Source organism: Sceloporus undulatus, chromosome 8, assembly GCF_019175285.1.
Source record: "Sceloporus undulatus isolate JIND9_A2432 ecotype Alabama chromosome 8, SceUnd_v1.1, whole genome shotgun sequence".
Classification (NCBI taxonomy): domain Eukaryota; kingdom Metazoa; phylum Chordata; class Lepidosauria; order Squamata; family Phrynosomatidae; genus Sceloporus; species Sceloporus undulatus.
The window spans coordinates 28,517,121-28,531,222 of NC_056529.1; the positions used below are offsets into that span (position 1 = coordinate 28,517,121).

At 39.5% G+C, this 14,102-nt stretch overlaps 1 protein-coding gene across 4 annotated transcripts in view; it reads left to right on the top strand.

Annotated features, from left to right (window-relative positions):
• Positions 1-14,102, top strand: part of USP22 (ubiquitin specific peptidase 22) — an 83,366-nt gene that overhangs the window by 11,103 nt on the left and 58,161 nt on the right. For 3 of the 4 annotated variants that reach the window (XM_042437459.1, XM_042437457.1, XM_042437458.1), the window contains one exon: positions 11,229-11,361. In XM_042437459.1, coding sequence (XP_042293393.1) covers positions 11,250-11,361 — 112 coding nt within the window. In that variant the 5' untranslated portion in view covers positions 11,229-11,249. Of the gene's footprint in view, positions 1-11,226; positions 11,362-12,170; positions 12,244-14,102 lie in introns of those variants that run through there. The other variant, XM_042437460.1, reaches the window with a different exon arrangement.

The window sequence follows — 14,102 nt, forward strand, 5'->3', positions numbered from 1 at the left end:
GCTATATTCACATAAAATGTGTAATAGAGCCAATACTATTGCAGAAATCTGCTGTAACAGTAAATGGGGATAAAAGAATGAAAAAGTACATATAGCATAACCTCTCCATGCTGATCAAACAACACTGAGGTCTACAGTTAAAACAATCTGTTGTTGTGTTCTTCCAAGATGTTTCTGATTTAGGGCAACCCTAAGGTGGGCTTTTCTGGGGCTGAGAGTATGTGACTCACCCAAGATCACTCAGTGGGTTTTCATGGCTGATCAGAGGAATTGAATCCTGACCTCCAGTTATAGTCCAACGCTCAAACCATGACACTGTGCTGGCTCTTCTAGTTCAGTCTAGTATTTTTTTATCTTTTCCAATGTACAAGTGGGAATGCTGCAATTCTGATTACAGCAATAACTCCACATTAAAGGTGAAGGCCCTCCGTGAATGTGAAAAAACCGCAAATAAAAAACATTATTCTCTAGGAATCTCCAGGTCCTCCAGTGCAACTCCATGCCACCATCATCCAGACATTGATCATAGAATCATGCCAGAGGACCTACAGATGCCTAGAGGTGTTTTCTCTAGGGACTTCTAGGTCCTCCAGCGCAACTCTATGGTCAACTTCTGGCAGGGTTGTGCTGGAGGAGCTATTGATTCTTAGAGAGAACATCCTAATCAAAACCGCAAATAATCAAATCTGCAAAAGTCAAATCCGCAAATGTGGGGGGCCAACTGTAGTTTGTTTTGGAAATGATTTGGGTAATGTGTAGATTCTGTTCTTTGGATATTCATCTGTAACAGTGTCCTGTCATGATTCTGAAATATTATTTCCTGCTGAGGGTCAGCATTTTCCCTCTAATCAAGCTCTGCTTCTTGAGCTTATGTAGACTGTTTTATAGATAAATCAGGACACTATGAATCAATATTCTGTTTGAATCTCTTGCTTTGTGAATATTTGTTGTCTGGCTGCTTTGCATGTGCTTAATGGTGTTTGAAATTAGTACAGTATTACTTTCTCTTTCTCTCTCTCCCTTCCACCTCTAATGTATCATCAGTGATGTCATTTTAGTTTTGGGAAGTGTTTCCCAGAAGTAGGATGAATATTTGGAGGTTCTGAGGTGGGGCATCTTGAAACAATTGACCTTACAAGAGCTGTAATTGATAATTTATTCAGGACAGTGGACGTGACTCAGCTGAAATTTAACTCTAGTAGGAGGAGTTGTGTGCAGATTGTGGCAGTTCTCTGTGCTCCCTTAGCTGTTTTGAAGAACTGTAATACAGTGGTCCCCCCACATTCATTGGGATTAGGAGTGAAGGACCTCCCTATGAGTGTGGAAAAAACTCACATTAAAAACAACAACAACACTATTCTTTTTACTCAAGAGAACACATCTCTAGGAATCTCCAGGTACTCTAGTGCAAATCTGTGGTCAATATCTGCCAGAGGTTGATCATAGAATCATGCTGGAGGATCTACAAATGCCTAGAGAAGTGCTTTATCAAGGAACTTGTAGGTGCTCCTGAACTATCCTATGGTCAACGTCTGGAAGAGTTGCACTGGAGGACCTAGAGATTCCTAGAGAAAGTGCAAACAATCACATCCACAAATAATCAAATCTGTAAAAATCAAAGCCTCAAATGTGGAGCTCCAACTGAACTGAGTACACGTTGTTTACCTTGCTATGTACCAGCCACATAAGGCTTCTCGGAGCATCTCTTGCAGCCCTTTTTGGTGTCCTTAACATTTGAGATAAAGATGACAGGCTACTCAGAAACAGAGCTTTCTCAATGGTGGCTGCTAAACCAATGAAGTACTTTCCAAGTGTTACTGATTTCATTATAGTTTTAGGCCTTTTGGCTGTGCTGATATAAAGCTGGACGCAGAGACAGTAATGGTAGCAGTGGCAAGGTGAGAGAGGTTGTGGATGCAGCAGTAGCAGCAAGGGAAAAACAACAAAATTGGTGGTAGGGCCAAAGGATGCTCTAAGCATCCAGTTCCTAAATGCGCTGCTCTTAGCTTGAAGCCACCCCTTCTGAAGATGGACTGAGGCCTGTTCACTAGTCCTGTTCACATCCTCTCCCACCCCCTTTTTATGTGGCGTATAAACGCTGCGCCACTGGAGTGTCTCGAAGCTGACCATGTCTGGGTGGCTGCTTGACGTCTGGGTGGCTTCAAGACATCATCGCAACGTGCAGCATCTAAATGCTGTGCACCAATGACACCCATAAGCAGGCATATTTGGACTGCCTGTTTTGGCCCTAAATAACCTATGTAGCCAAGCCCAAAGCCTATTTTTAAGATTTCCATAAAGTGATGTGGCTTCTAATTTAAACATCATTCTAGATGCTTAGTCCTTGACTGTAAAGTAGCCTGGCAGTATTTTTATGATAGTTGTAGCATAGAAAGTGAGAACGACTGTTTTTATGTGTTTGAGGAACTTTATGGCCTTGCGTTTTCAGTCATTGGTATTGCAACATCTCCAGTGTTTACTTAGTTGCTACTCAAAATATCTTCAGTGGAGGAGATTGCTAGGCAACCTTGTACATTGGCCAGTGAGCAGTTATAATAATTTATATTAAATCTACTTTGCTGAATACTCTGGTGCTACTGATAGTAAGGACAAACATTGATCTTCATGACAGCCTTTTAAATAATTGAAGATACATTTCATGCCTCTTTCCCCCAAACTGCCTCTTTTGTTGGTTGAACCGACTTGGTTTCGTGTATTTTTCTTATTTTATACACAATGTTAAGTGTATAAACCCTTCAATCTCTTTGCAGCTCTTAGCCTCTTTCGCAGTTTGAATTAAAGTGATGCTTTAAAAAAACATGCACATGTAGGCTGCATTAGAGGGATTTTGTTATTTCTGATGGCTATCTTGTTTGTGATGCAGTGTTTTGTTTGGATGTCTCATTAGAAAAAACAGTGATGTTTGCTAAGGTGGACAGCAGTAGAAAAAGAGAAAGACCCCATTACAAGTGGATACGCTCCGTCAAGGAAGCCACAGCCCTGAATTTGTAAGACTTGAGCAGGATAAAGGTGTATTGGAGGTCTCTTATTCATAGGGTTGCATCAAACCCAGCTTGACAACAAACGACAACAAGGATGCTGTTTGGTCATTACAGGAGGCCTTTGCATCTAGAGTATCTGATTCACCATTTGTAGGCTGGAGTAGTGCTAGCAGGATGGCTGGCTAAATTCCTGGTTACATCCCCCTGAAGGCAGAGGCTCCCAGTTTGAGTTTGCTCCTGTACCCAAGTGTGCATAGAGATGTAGGTCTTGGTGGTGGCCAGGATTTTGCCCACTTAAAGCTAGCGTATCAGTTGTGCGCTTTCCTCGAGATACCTATTCTGGCCATGGTGACACATGTCTTACTTACATAATCTTCAAATTACTTTAATGGGATTTGTGTGGGGCTACCTTTGATGTCTGTTTTGAAATTGGTATCTTTTAACAGTACAGTAACAGTTCACCACACTACAGTCTTACATTCCCTGTAAAGCCTTATATAACCTTTTCCTTATTTTTTGTGAGACAACATTATAGCTTTCCTTAACTAAAAGGAGGAGGTACTGTGATGTAAGACACATAAATATCCATGTGTGTGTTTACATGATCATAGATTACATGATTATAGATATGTTAAAAGTTTTATCATGCATTCTGCATAAATCCAAAAGCTGCTTACTAAATATTAAGACTATAATAGCCAATATGCCAAACTGCATCATGTGCTTAATGCACATACATCAAAGCTTTGTAGAGGAGGAGTCCTAACGTTCTTGTGTCTGTCTTTATGGAAAAATATACATACTGGAAGATCATTGCAAATTGTGACTGGACAGGTTAGGTTCTACAGAGGATCATTGTTGAAATGGATTTACTTACCTGAAGTAACAACAACAAGTGGTCTTCTAAAGTGAAAAATAGTCCCCCAAATTGAGCCAATCGTGCATGTATTTTAATGAAATATTTATGGACTCATTTCTGCACTATCTTTCCGCCATAGTAAGGACTACAAGACAGTTTATAAAACAAAATGACAAAAAACAGATCTATACATTAACATACAATCAAGCATAAAAACTGTCTTATACTAAGGAGATTATCGCACCACCCTTTATTCCCACAATAGATGCGGGGTGTAAATTTTAGTAGTTGGATTTTATTGTGCACCCCATGCCCAGGCAGTAGGCATCTCATACCCAATCCAGGCTTCTCCTATACTGTACCTTGCAAAGAATGGGAAATCCTATTCTTTGCAAAGTGCTGGAGAAGCCCAGATCGGGTACAGGATGCCTGGATCGGGTATGGGATACCTACTGTTTGGGCACAGGGGTGTGCAATAAAGCCCGCCTGTTGAAGTTTACATCCCACATTTAGCGCTAGTCAGAAGGTAACATGTCTTAATATTTATTTATTTGTATCCTGCCTTCCCCCCAGTTCATCCCTCTATACAGCATTCTTCTTGTTAGCTGCCCTTGACTTGTGGTGACCCTGTGGATGAGACATGTCCAAGAGCCGCTATCATCCAGTGCTCTGCTCAGGTCTTGTAGATTCAGGCCCTTGGCTTCTCCAATTGAGTCTATCCATTTGGCGTGCGGACTCTCTCTCCTTCTACTGCCCTCTACCTTTCCTAGCATTATTGCCTTTTCTTAATGACCTATGCCTTCTCATGATGTGACCAAAGTACGACAGCCTCAATTTAATCATCTTGGCTTCCAGAAGGAGAGTTCAGGCTTGATATGTTCAAGGACCCATTTGTTTGTCTTTTTCGCCATCCACGGTATTCTCAGCACTCTTCTCCAGCACCACATCTCAAGTGAGTTGATTTTTATCTGCCTTCTTTGCTCTCCAGCTTTCTCATCTATACATGGCGATGGGGAATACAGTGGGTTGGATGATTCCAGGTTCAGTGCTCAGTTGTACAGTCGGCCCTTCTTATACACGGATTTTTTTATACATGGATTCAAGCATACACGGTTTGAAAATGTTACAAAAAAGTATAAATTTACCTTGATTTTCCATTTTTGATAAGGGACACCATTTTGCTATGTCATTATATTTAATGGGACTTGAGCATACACGGATTTTGTTATACACGGGGGATCTTGGAACCAAACCCCAGCGTGTAACAAGGGTCCACTGTATATCTTTTCTCTTTAGGATCTTGCCTACTTTTTTCCGTTGCTGCCCTTCCCATTCCTAGTCTAATTTCTTAACTGCAGTCTTGTAAGCAGTCTATACAGCGTGCAACAATTAAGACAAACATACATAAAAATTCACACTATGCAAAAAACAAAAATGTAGGTAAAATATTAAATTGTTATGTTAACAACATAAACCATTAAAAACAAAGCAGTGGATATACTTTAAAGGCCTGGGAAAGCCTGTATCCAATATACAGTCTAGACTACTAGTTCTTCTGATGCTGTATTGTTGATAGTGACGGGTAATGATTCTCTATATGGGTCTAGGAAGAATTCTTTCTTAGCTTTAGCTGGAGATGCCATTGACTGAATCAGACCTTTACCTTGTGCATGTAAATCAGGTCTTCTGTCATATAGCTGAGGAAAATTAAAACAGTATTAAAACCAAAAAGAGTACCTTCTGATGGTTTACTTGGTGAGCATCCACTGACTGGAAGATAGCTGCATTTGTTACTGCTATGAATACATACATACATATATATATATATATATATATATATATATATATATGAGGGGTGTGTGTGTGTGTGTGTGTGTCTATAATCCTAAAAGGAATCTTGTAAGAAGGTACCAAACCATTCCTGTAGTGTGACCACAGGGGACAGGGACAAAGAGAAAGTAGTTTGCTTGTCTAAGAACATCTGTTGAATTGACAGCAGAAACTAGATTTGAAAAGGGCTGATTCACAACTCAGCAATTACATGTACACTTACTTAATCAGGAATTTGTTTCACTGAATTCAATGGGTCTTCTTTAATAGATTTGCATAGAACTGCACTGTTAGGTCCCTGTTCTGCACCAGCTGCTAGGTTTTGAAGATACTTGCTAAATCTGAGAATAAAAAAAATGTTTCTGCCCAGTTTGCTTTTTGTGTGTTCCTAGAATCTGGAATTAAGGTTATGGAGGTCATTGTAGGATTAAGGTTACGGAGGTCAGAGAAGAAAATGACACAGGAGGCAGTATTGCAGGTACAAAAGGCCACAAAGGCCATAGAAGCTACACTGGTGACTTACTGTTGAATGTTTGAGTCTCTCTCTCTCTGTGTTTTTTGAACATTTTCTGTAGGAACACAATTTAAAAACTTTTTGTTAAGAAGGATTGTGTCTCTAAGCATGGTTCAGATTCTTTGAGTTAAGCAGTTTCCATGTAGATGTGCGGCGTAGAAAAAGACCTTGATGTTTTTCTTTGGATTAAATGAGAAAATAGTCTGTATTTGTTTATATCTAGAATGGTGACAGGATGTGAAAGAGCTAAAGGAAGGTAGAAAGCATTAACAAGTTATTAATGGAAGCACTTTTTTTTACTGCCAACAATATTAGCATGTGTTAAATTCTGGCTTTGAAGCAGCCAGTGCTGCTGTTTCCGCTGCTCTAGCAGTGCCATTCTCATACAAGGGAACAGCCTCAGGGTTGCTGGACACTTTGCAAGCTGGCAGTGACACCATGTAGACTGTCGGCGAAGGATAGCTGGTGCACAGCCATGCTTTGGCATTAACTAGGGCTTTAACCCTCTGCCTTGTTCAGGGCAGTGAAATTGAGGCAAGCCAAACGGATTGGTTCTGTGCCACATGGCAGGGCTGCTCTGTAACTCTCCTTGCTGCTTTGTGCTTCCACAGCCGTGCAAATCAGCCAGATTTCGCAAGACAGCCAAGTTGAACACTGTAGTTTAGTTCTTCCTACAACAGGAGGTTGTAAGGGCTTATGTCTGACACAGAAAAGTGAACATTTAAATGTATAAGCATAACCTTTTTCAAAAGATAGTGTTCTCCAATCCTTTGAAACGTATAGGACTTGTATATGAATACTTGGCAAATGCAGTAACTTTTTGCAATGTTCCTAAAAGCAAAGAGAATTGCATACTCATCTTCTGTTGGTACTATATATCAGGATGTTTTTAGTGTTGGGTTTCTAGGATGGCTGAAAAGCCTAATTGCTCAAGGCAGAATATTTTAGTATAGAAACGTTAAGCACGCTGGTCTAAAGGTGTGTGTTGTTAAACAGAGCTTTTGTTTGTTTCCAACTTAATCTTAACTCTAATACGTACTGCATTTTAGCTATTGTCCTTTTACCTAAGCTACTTTGAGGTTTCAGTGCTTCTTAGAGTTGCCAGGTGAAAAATAGAGCAGGACGTCTGCACTTTAACTTGTGGAGAGGGGTTTTTAGCAGGTGAAGGTGCATGAAATTCCCTCTTCTACACAAGTATTAAAGGTGCAGGAGAGCTATCCCATTTCCCCACTCCTGTGGGGTAAATCTCCAAAGGCAAACAGAAGCTTTTGCCTCTATTAGGCTTAGTCACAGCTTACCTTTATGTCTACACTTACATTATGGTTAATGTTAAAACTACAGCTTGTTCAAAATGATCGAGATTGACAAGTTCATAACCTGTAGTTCAAATCTGTGTAAACAAACCGTTGTTAAAAGTAAGCTCATTTTTTTGTGTTTGGATAAAATATCATGCTGTGGTTTATCATAAATAGAAGCAAAAGCTTCAAATCTCATAACTGTGCTAGAAGAAGAGGGGAGATGAACAACGTTTCAGGTTTGATGCATGTTCTTGTTACTATAAACCATGGCTTATTGTGATGTCCCCTTATTGAATAGATATCTCTGGTGACCTCTGAACTGCCAGTTTACTCACTATCCTCTTTAGTCTGATTGGGAAAAGTTATCTTTATATACTCACCATTAGATGGACAGTTTTCAAACATTGCTTTAAAGCAAGGTTCCCAGTGATACAACGTGGTATATTTCCTTAACGAAACAAGGGCCTGGAACACCCGGGCCATAAGCAGTGGCTTTGGGCTGATCCTGTGGCATGGCATAGAGATGAATCATCAGGATACGTAGATTGATAGGGCACTTAATATTATAAGGTTTATTATGAAACTGGAATTGGTACATTTCTACTGACTCTATCCAAAATTGCTTCACAATCCATAGCCCTGGTAATAGTGATGAAGATGGCCTAAATCGTATTGCCATTCTCAAAATATGGTGTGTGGCTTTTACACCTTTTATGGGTCAGACAATTGATTTAGAGGGGATCCAGTGAACCCGTCTTTGGTCAAATGCACTTCACAAAGAATGATTTCCTTTTTAAAGGAAACATAGGTAGAAGTTGATCTTTACTTTTCTCCTTTTTTGACTTTTTTATGTCGTATAAATAAATCATTTGTAGAGGATCTCTGCTGCGCTATCTTTCCTACGAGCAGAATTACAGTGACTTTGATGTGGACTAATGATGTTCTCATTTCCTATGGACAGCTTACAGTGCTTAAACAGAACCCAGCTGAAGTCACTGCTTGCCTAAATAAGATCCAGCGAGTCGCTGAAGCTTTGATGTATGTTTCCCTTAAGTTTCTTTTGCAGAAAAGATATTGCTCGGAGTAGCAGACTAGGTATCCCAAGAGCCTACCTTCCTTCCTCCTCCCCTCCCAGGAAGAATAAAATATCTGTTCAGTGTGATCTTGCCTTGCAAATAGCTTCTTGGTATCATGGGTAACATTGAATAAAACACCCTGCACAGCATCAGGTAGGCAAGGCTGCTTAGCAAGTCTGCTGTTCTACTTCTCATGTCACATGTCCCTGAAGATTAGATCAGTGCATTACCTAATAAGATGTTTAAAAACATTTTCACAATTTGCTGACACAGGGGAATGATGAGTTAAAGGAATAGGTTTTTATACTGTATCTTAGAACACAGTACTGCAGCATTGGCAGTCAACTTGTTCTCATGTTAAATTGGCTGCTGCAGTGGTGCATTGCAGGAAAAGGATAAAGTCAGCACTCAGCACACTGAAATATAAGTGCATATATGTAACTGTATTGAACAGGGTTGTGAGAGAAGGAGTTGCAATCCTCCTTGACTTAGGAAGAATGCAAAGTTACCTTTTGGGATTCACAGTGATGCAGTTGCCTAGAAATTATCTGAAAATGTCTTCTCACAATGCTAGGGTTTCTTAACCCTAATAATTTCTGATGCTATTGATTTACTAAGCCCTACACTACCTCTGGAGAATTTTTCCAGTATTGACAACATATTGTGGATTCTGAGCCTCTGTTACTGATAACTCCTCCAGTGTAAACCTGGCACATTTACATCAGTGGAAATTTCAAATGATTAATTTCCTTGCTTCTTTTTCATTTACCCCATTCGGCCTATCTTTTAGTTCTTTGGGATTGTATTTAATATTCAGAACATAGCCATGAACTGTGGCTTCCTTGTATGTCTCTTGCTTTTATATTTTGTTATGTCTGTAGAATAGCTTGTTGCTGTAGAACTGAAGTTCAGTATGGAATTGGAAAGCCCTCTTAAAACAGCTCCTCCTCTTGGCAGATCTGTCAAATCTTCCAATGCATGCGTAGACCAATCAATTTATTTTTCAGTGTCTTCTCCGCACATTGAAGACTTTGCCTCCTCCATCCTTGTTAAGAAAAGATCTGATATCTTGTGGTAGTGTATATGGGAATGATATATCCTGTAGTAAGTTGGTCTTCAGATGCATCTTAACTTTTATTTGGGATCCTAGAATTTCGTAGCTCTTTTCTTTCACATGTAAGTGATATGGAATCCATTCTGTAGTCTAAACAAAAATGCAGTAAGAAAAGCTGAATTGTATTTCGAACACACTAGATTCCAGCATAACCTTTTGGTATGCAGTTTCCGTTCATCTTCTACTCCAGATGGTTTTCGGTCCTGCAGAGCAGGGTTTTAGGCTGCACAGGGGGGCTGCAAATAAGAAAATGGGTTTACTAACTCTGAAGGAAACAGTGTGAGTCAGTGGAAGTACACTTTCGGATACTTGTCCTCAGTTGTGCACATTTTAAGCAGGCTTATATAATTCTCCTTTCCTTAGAGAAGCAAGGCCAATGAAGCTACCCCGCTGGCAGTTGTATTTAATCCATCCTAGCTTCTGAGAGTTGCTAAATATTGATGAAAAACGTGCTCTTGTCATTGGTTGACAGCTGGAAGAATATTGCATTCTGCATTTAGCTGCTGTGATTTTGCTGTGGCTTTTTTTTAGTGAGAGGAAATTAGTGGTTCATTTAACACTTGTTAAGAGTGGGCACATACTATGCTGTTTTTCTCTGTATCCTTCCCTTAATCGTAGCATCTCCAAAGGTAAGGTGGCATAACCTTCAGCATGAACTGTTACTTAAATAGTCCTTGAATCTAGAAGGAAGTGTTGTGGTCACTTAAACAAGTGAGTGCTTAGTCTGAAATAGGCAAATAAAGAATGAAATGAATTTTTAAAAAATTTAACTTATTTAAATGTAATTTAATAGAATTGAGTTTTACAGTTTAATGAAATGTAACAATTTGGAAAAGCAATTAAAAAAACTCTAAAACATTGTTAATTGTACTGACTGACCAGCAAAGCAGTCACCTAATTGTTGTCATGCCACTAACAGATGTGAGCCATTTGTTGATGGTTGTCAACTCTGCATATCTGTTTATTACATGGTGTCAGTGTGCCACCACACATAAATATAGACTCTGGGAATTAGTCTTTATCAGTTAGAAGACATTACACAATTGCTTTCTATATGTCTCTATTGGTCAGAGAATTCATTTCCCTACCTATTGATTATGGCCAATGTTGATGTTTGAAAATAGGGAAAAAGTGCCTTTTAATCTTTGTTATGGGTGAAGCAGACTGGTGGCTAGGAGTGGCCTCTGGCAGCTCCAGCCGCAGTTGGACCACAATCAGCCTGGGACTGTGGTGACCGTATGGCCCACACACATAGCCAGCCACTGCCATGGTCACAAACAATCTTTCAAAAGGAGTGGTTTGCTGGTGGCTCTGGGCTGCCTTATGCGGCCTCAGAGCAGCTTCTGGCTGCTCCAGGGATATGCATCATCTGCATGCTACACTCCGGGAGCAGCTGGAAGCCACTCCTTTTGGCCCGTCTGCTTCAGGCCTTCACAAATGTGAATACGTAAATGTTCATCTACACAATGTTGTGTGGATGAATGTACATGATATGGTATTTGATGTTTGTAATGAGCTTCTTTTTACTCTTTCAGGCGAAGTCGTGCATCTGTCATATGTGTGGTGCGCATCTGAATAGACTCCATTCTTGCCTATATTGTGTCTTCTTTGGCTGTTTTACGAAGAAGCACATACACGAGCACGCAAAGGCAAAGCGACACAACTTAGGTAAGTAATCTTCCTTGCCTCTTACAGTAACACAACTTGTTCACTAGCTCATGATTTTTACTATGTGTAAAATATTTAGATCAATGGATCCAGTCAGCTTGTCTTTGTCATACAATCCAATCTGTTTTTCTTACAATTTTTTTAGTCTGAAGGTACATTATAATTGTGACAATGATTAATTGAGGCTATGGTTAAATCTGTATAAATAACCTGAGATGAATTAAGTAGCACTGTTCATAACTGAACCCTTTCTAGCAGACATGGAAAAAATAGCAGTGTTTAGATTTCTTCGTTTTATCATGTTGGGAAATCCACTAGAAATCATGACAACATTGATGTGCCTGAGGATTAGAAAACTCGTCTCCTTATTTTATATATATATAAAAATATGTCAGCATTTAATTCCTTTGGAATTTTGATATATATTTAATAGTACAGTTTCCTGCCTAAAACCAAATAGCCTATGATGATTTATTCTGGTAGCCTACCCCTCTTTGGTTACTGCTCAAATCCTTTTCACCTATAGAGAGTGACATTTTTACACTCCCCCATAAGCCTGCATGTAAAATTTATGATCCATCCATTTCTGTTCCCAACTAGAGTTAGACCCATTGAATCAATATTAATTTATTGAATTCCCATTGATTCAGTGGATTTACAATGTTTGGGAATAGCAATGATGTTTGAATCGATGTATCTTTAATACTGCTATGTTTTGTTTGAGGTAGACATTTGGTCATAGAACCTCCATGTAGATGTTTTGAGTACTTTTAAAATGGATTTTGACTGTCATGTATTTACTTCGTTAGTTAAAAACTTTCCATCTACTGCCTCACCTTCCCAGACTTGTCTGATGCTCAGCCTGGTAGGATTCAGCAAACAGTATGTCATCTTCTCTTATTGCTGTCTATGCAAATGTCCTAGTTTTTAAAAAATATTGTTATATAATCCATATTCCACTTGAGGTACTTGTTGAAAAGGCTTAACTAGGGCCAAGACGTGTGAAATATATAGTCATAAAGTCAGATTTTGCCCACACTTTGGGTATGTTTGCATACATCTTATATTTGTTACAAGCTGTTGATTTTCCAAATGTTGATGTTCAGGCAACTCTTCAAAGAGACAAATTCAAAAACATAAACTTCAACTTGCCTGTAATGCAGTCTCTTTCATACATTGTAGAAGATTCTTTGTTCTAGGGTATATCTTCAGTTGAAGCAGATTGCATGATAAACCCCCAAAGGGGTGAGTACGTAGCCTACAGTGAATCTAACACTGGAAGATGTTGGATGAGTGTCTTTGAAGCACTTGCCCATCATTACTGACCTTATCCCAGGAAGAACAATGATGAACATCTGAGGAAGCCTCTTGCAGTTTCTTTAACAGAGATATAAAATACTTGTAATAAACAACTTATGTAATGAACAGCTTCTTAAAAGAATATGGCACATTTCCCCGAAATAGTAATGCTGCTGCCTCTTGTACATTTTTGATCAATGTTTCTGGTTCCTATGTCAATGAGAATGTAAGTTGGAGAACCTGGATAGTGATAGGGACCCATCTCTCTAAGACTGCTTTTTTCAGTACTTAGTAGAGTGACGTAGAGCAACACGTACATTTTTTTTTGCACAGCTTCTTGTGTGGTTGACAGGATTTGGTTTCTTTGTGTAACGTACCCCATTTTGTCCCTACTGTATATTATTTCACCCTCTTCTTCTGATCTAGATTAGCCTATAGCCTCTGAATCACCAGAGAATTCTGAATCCTGTGTATATTATGTTGGCTGCAAGATTCTTGCTCTGAACCAGTTTAAACAGATTATTTTCAGCAGCAGAGGAAGCCCAGATTGAAATTACTGCATGTAGATCATAGGTGACTTTGGACAAGTCCCACTCCTGTGTGTTTTTTTACCCTATGCCAAGGCTTTCATAAATGGTGAAGATGGGGAAGATCAACCCATTTATGCTTCCTGCCCTCAACTGTTTGCAAAAGAGATGGATCAGCACACTAGAATGCCGCAATGGTCCATGCTTAAATCTTTGAACTGGTAGCAGCAAACTCTTTATAAATGCCTTCTTCCAGGCTTTGTTTGCGTCTGCAGTGACTTTAAGCACTACTCACAACAATTGCTGGAGTATCTGGAAAACAGGTATCATTGTCCTGCCCTGCTAGCTTTCTATCAACTGGAAGTCCTGTAGAGGGATGCGAACATACAGCTTCATCTCAGTTCTTAAATTTTCAGCCCTGTAGTAAAAATCAATAACTCTGGTAACTTTTGTCTATTGCCTGGTTTTTCTGATCTTGAGGAGTGGGCCATTTGCGTTGGAGAGGGATGCCATGTGAGTACTAAAAGTCCTTTCTAGAGCATCCTTCAATAAAGGAGAAGGTTAAGATATTTTGTTTAAGTATTTGATGCAAGCCACCTTGGGGGCTCATATGGTGGGAAAATGGAATGCCAGTTCTTTGGATTTTAACTGGGTGTGTGTAAGCCTTTTGGCTTATTCTAAACATAGTTGTTAGCTGAAGGTAGGTAGGAAGTTACCATTTAGATATGTATTTTCCTAAATGGTCAGATGTTTTTAAATTGGTGTCTGGAGCTGCAACTGTGACCATAGGGGAAAGCATTTGATCTCTTCTGCCCCTCCAAAAACCCAACTGCATGCACATCTCAGAATGAACAGAAATTATTTTTGCAGTGGTGACTTTTGCTGAGCTAACATTGGTTTCTATGGAGACAAGAA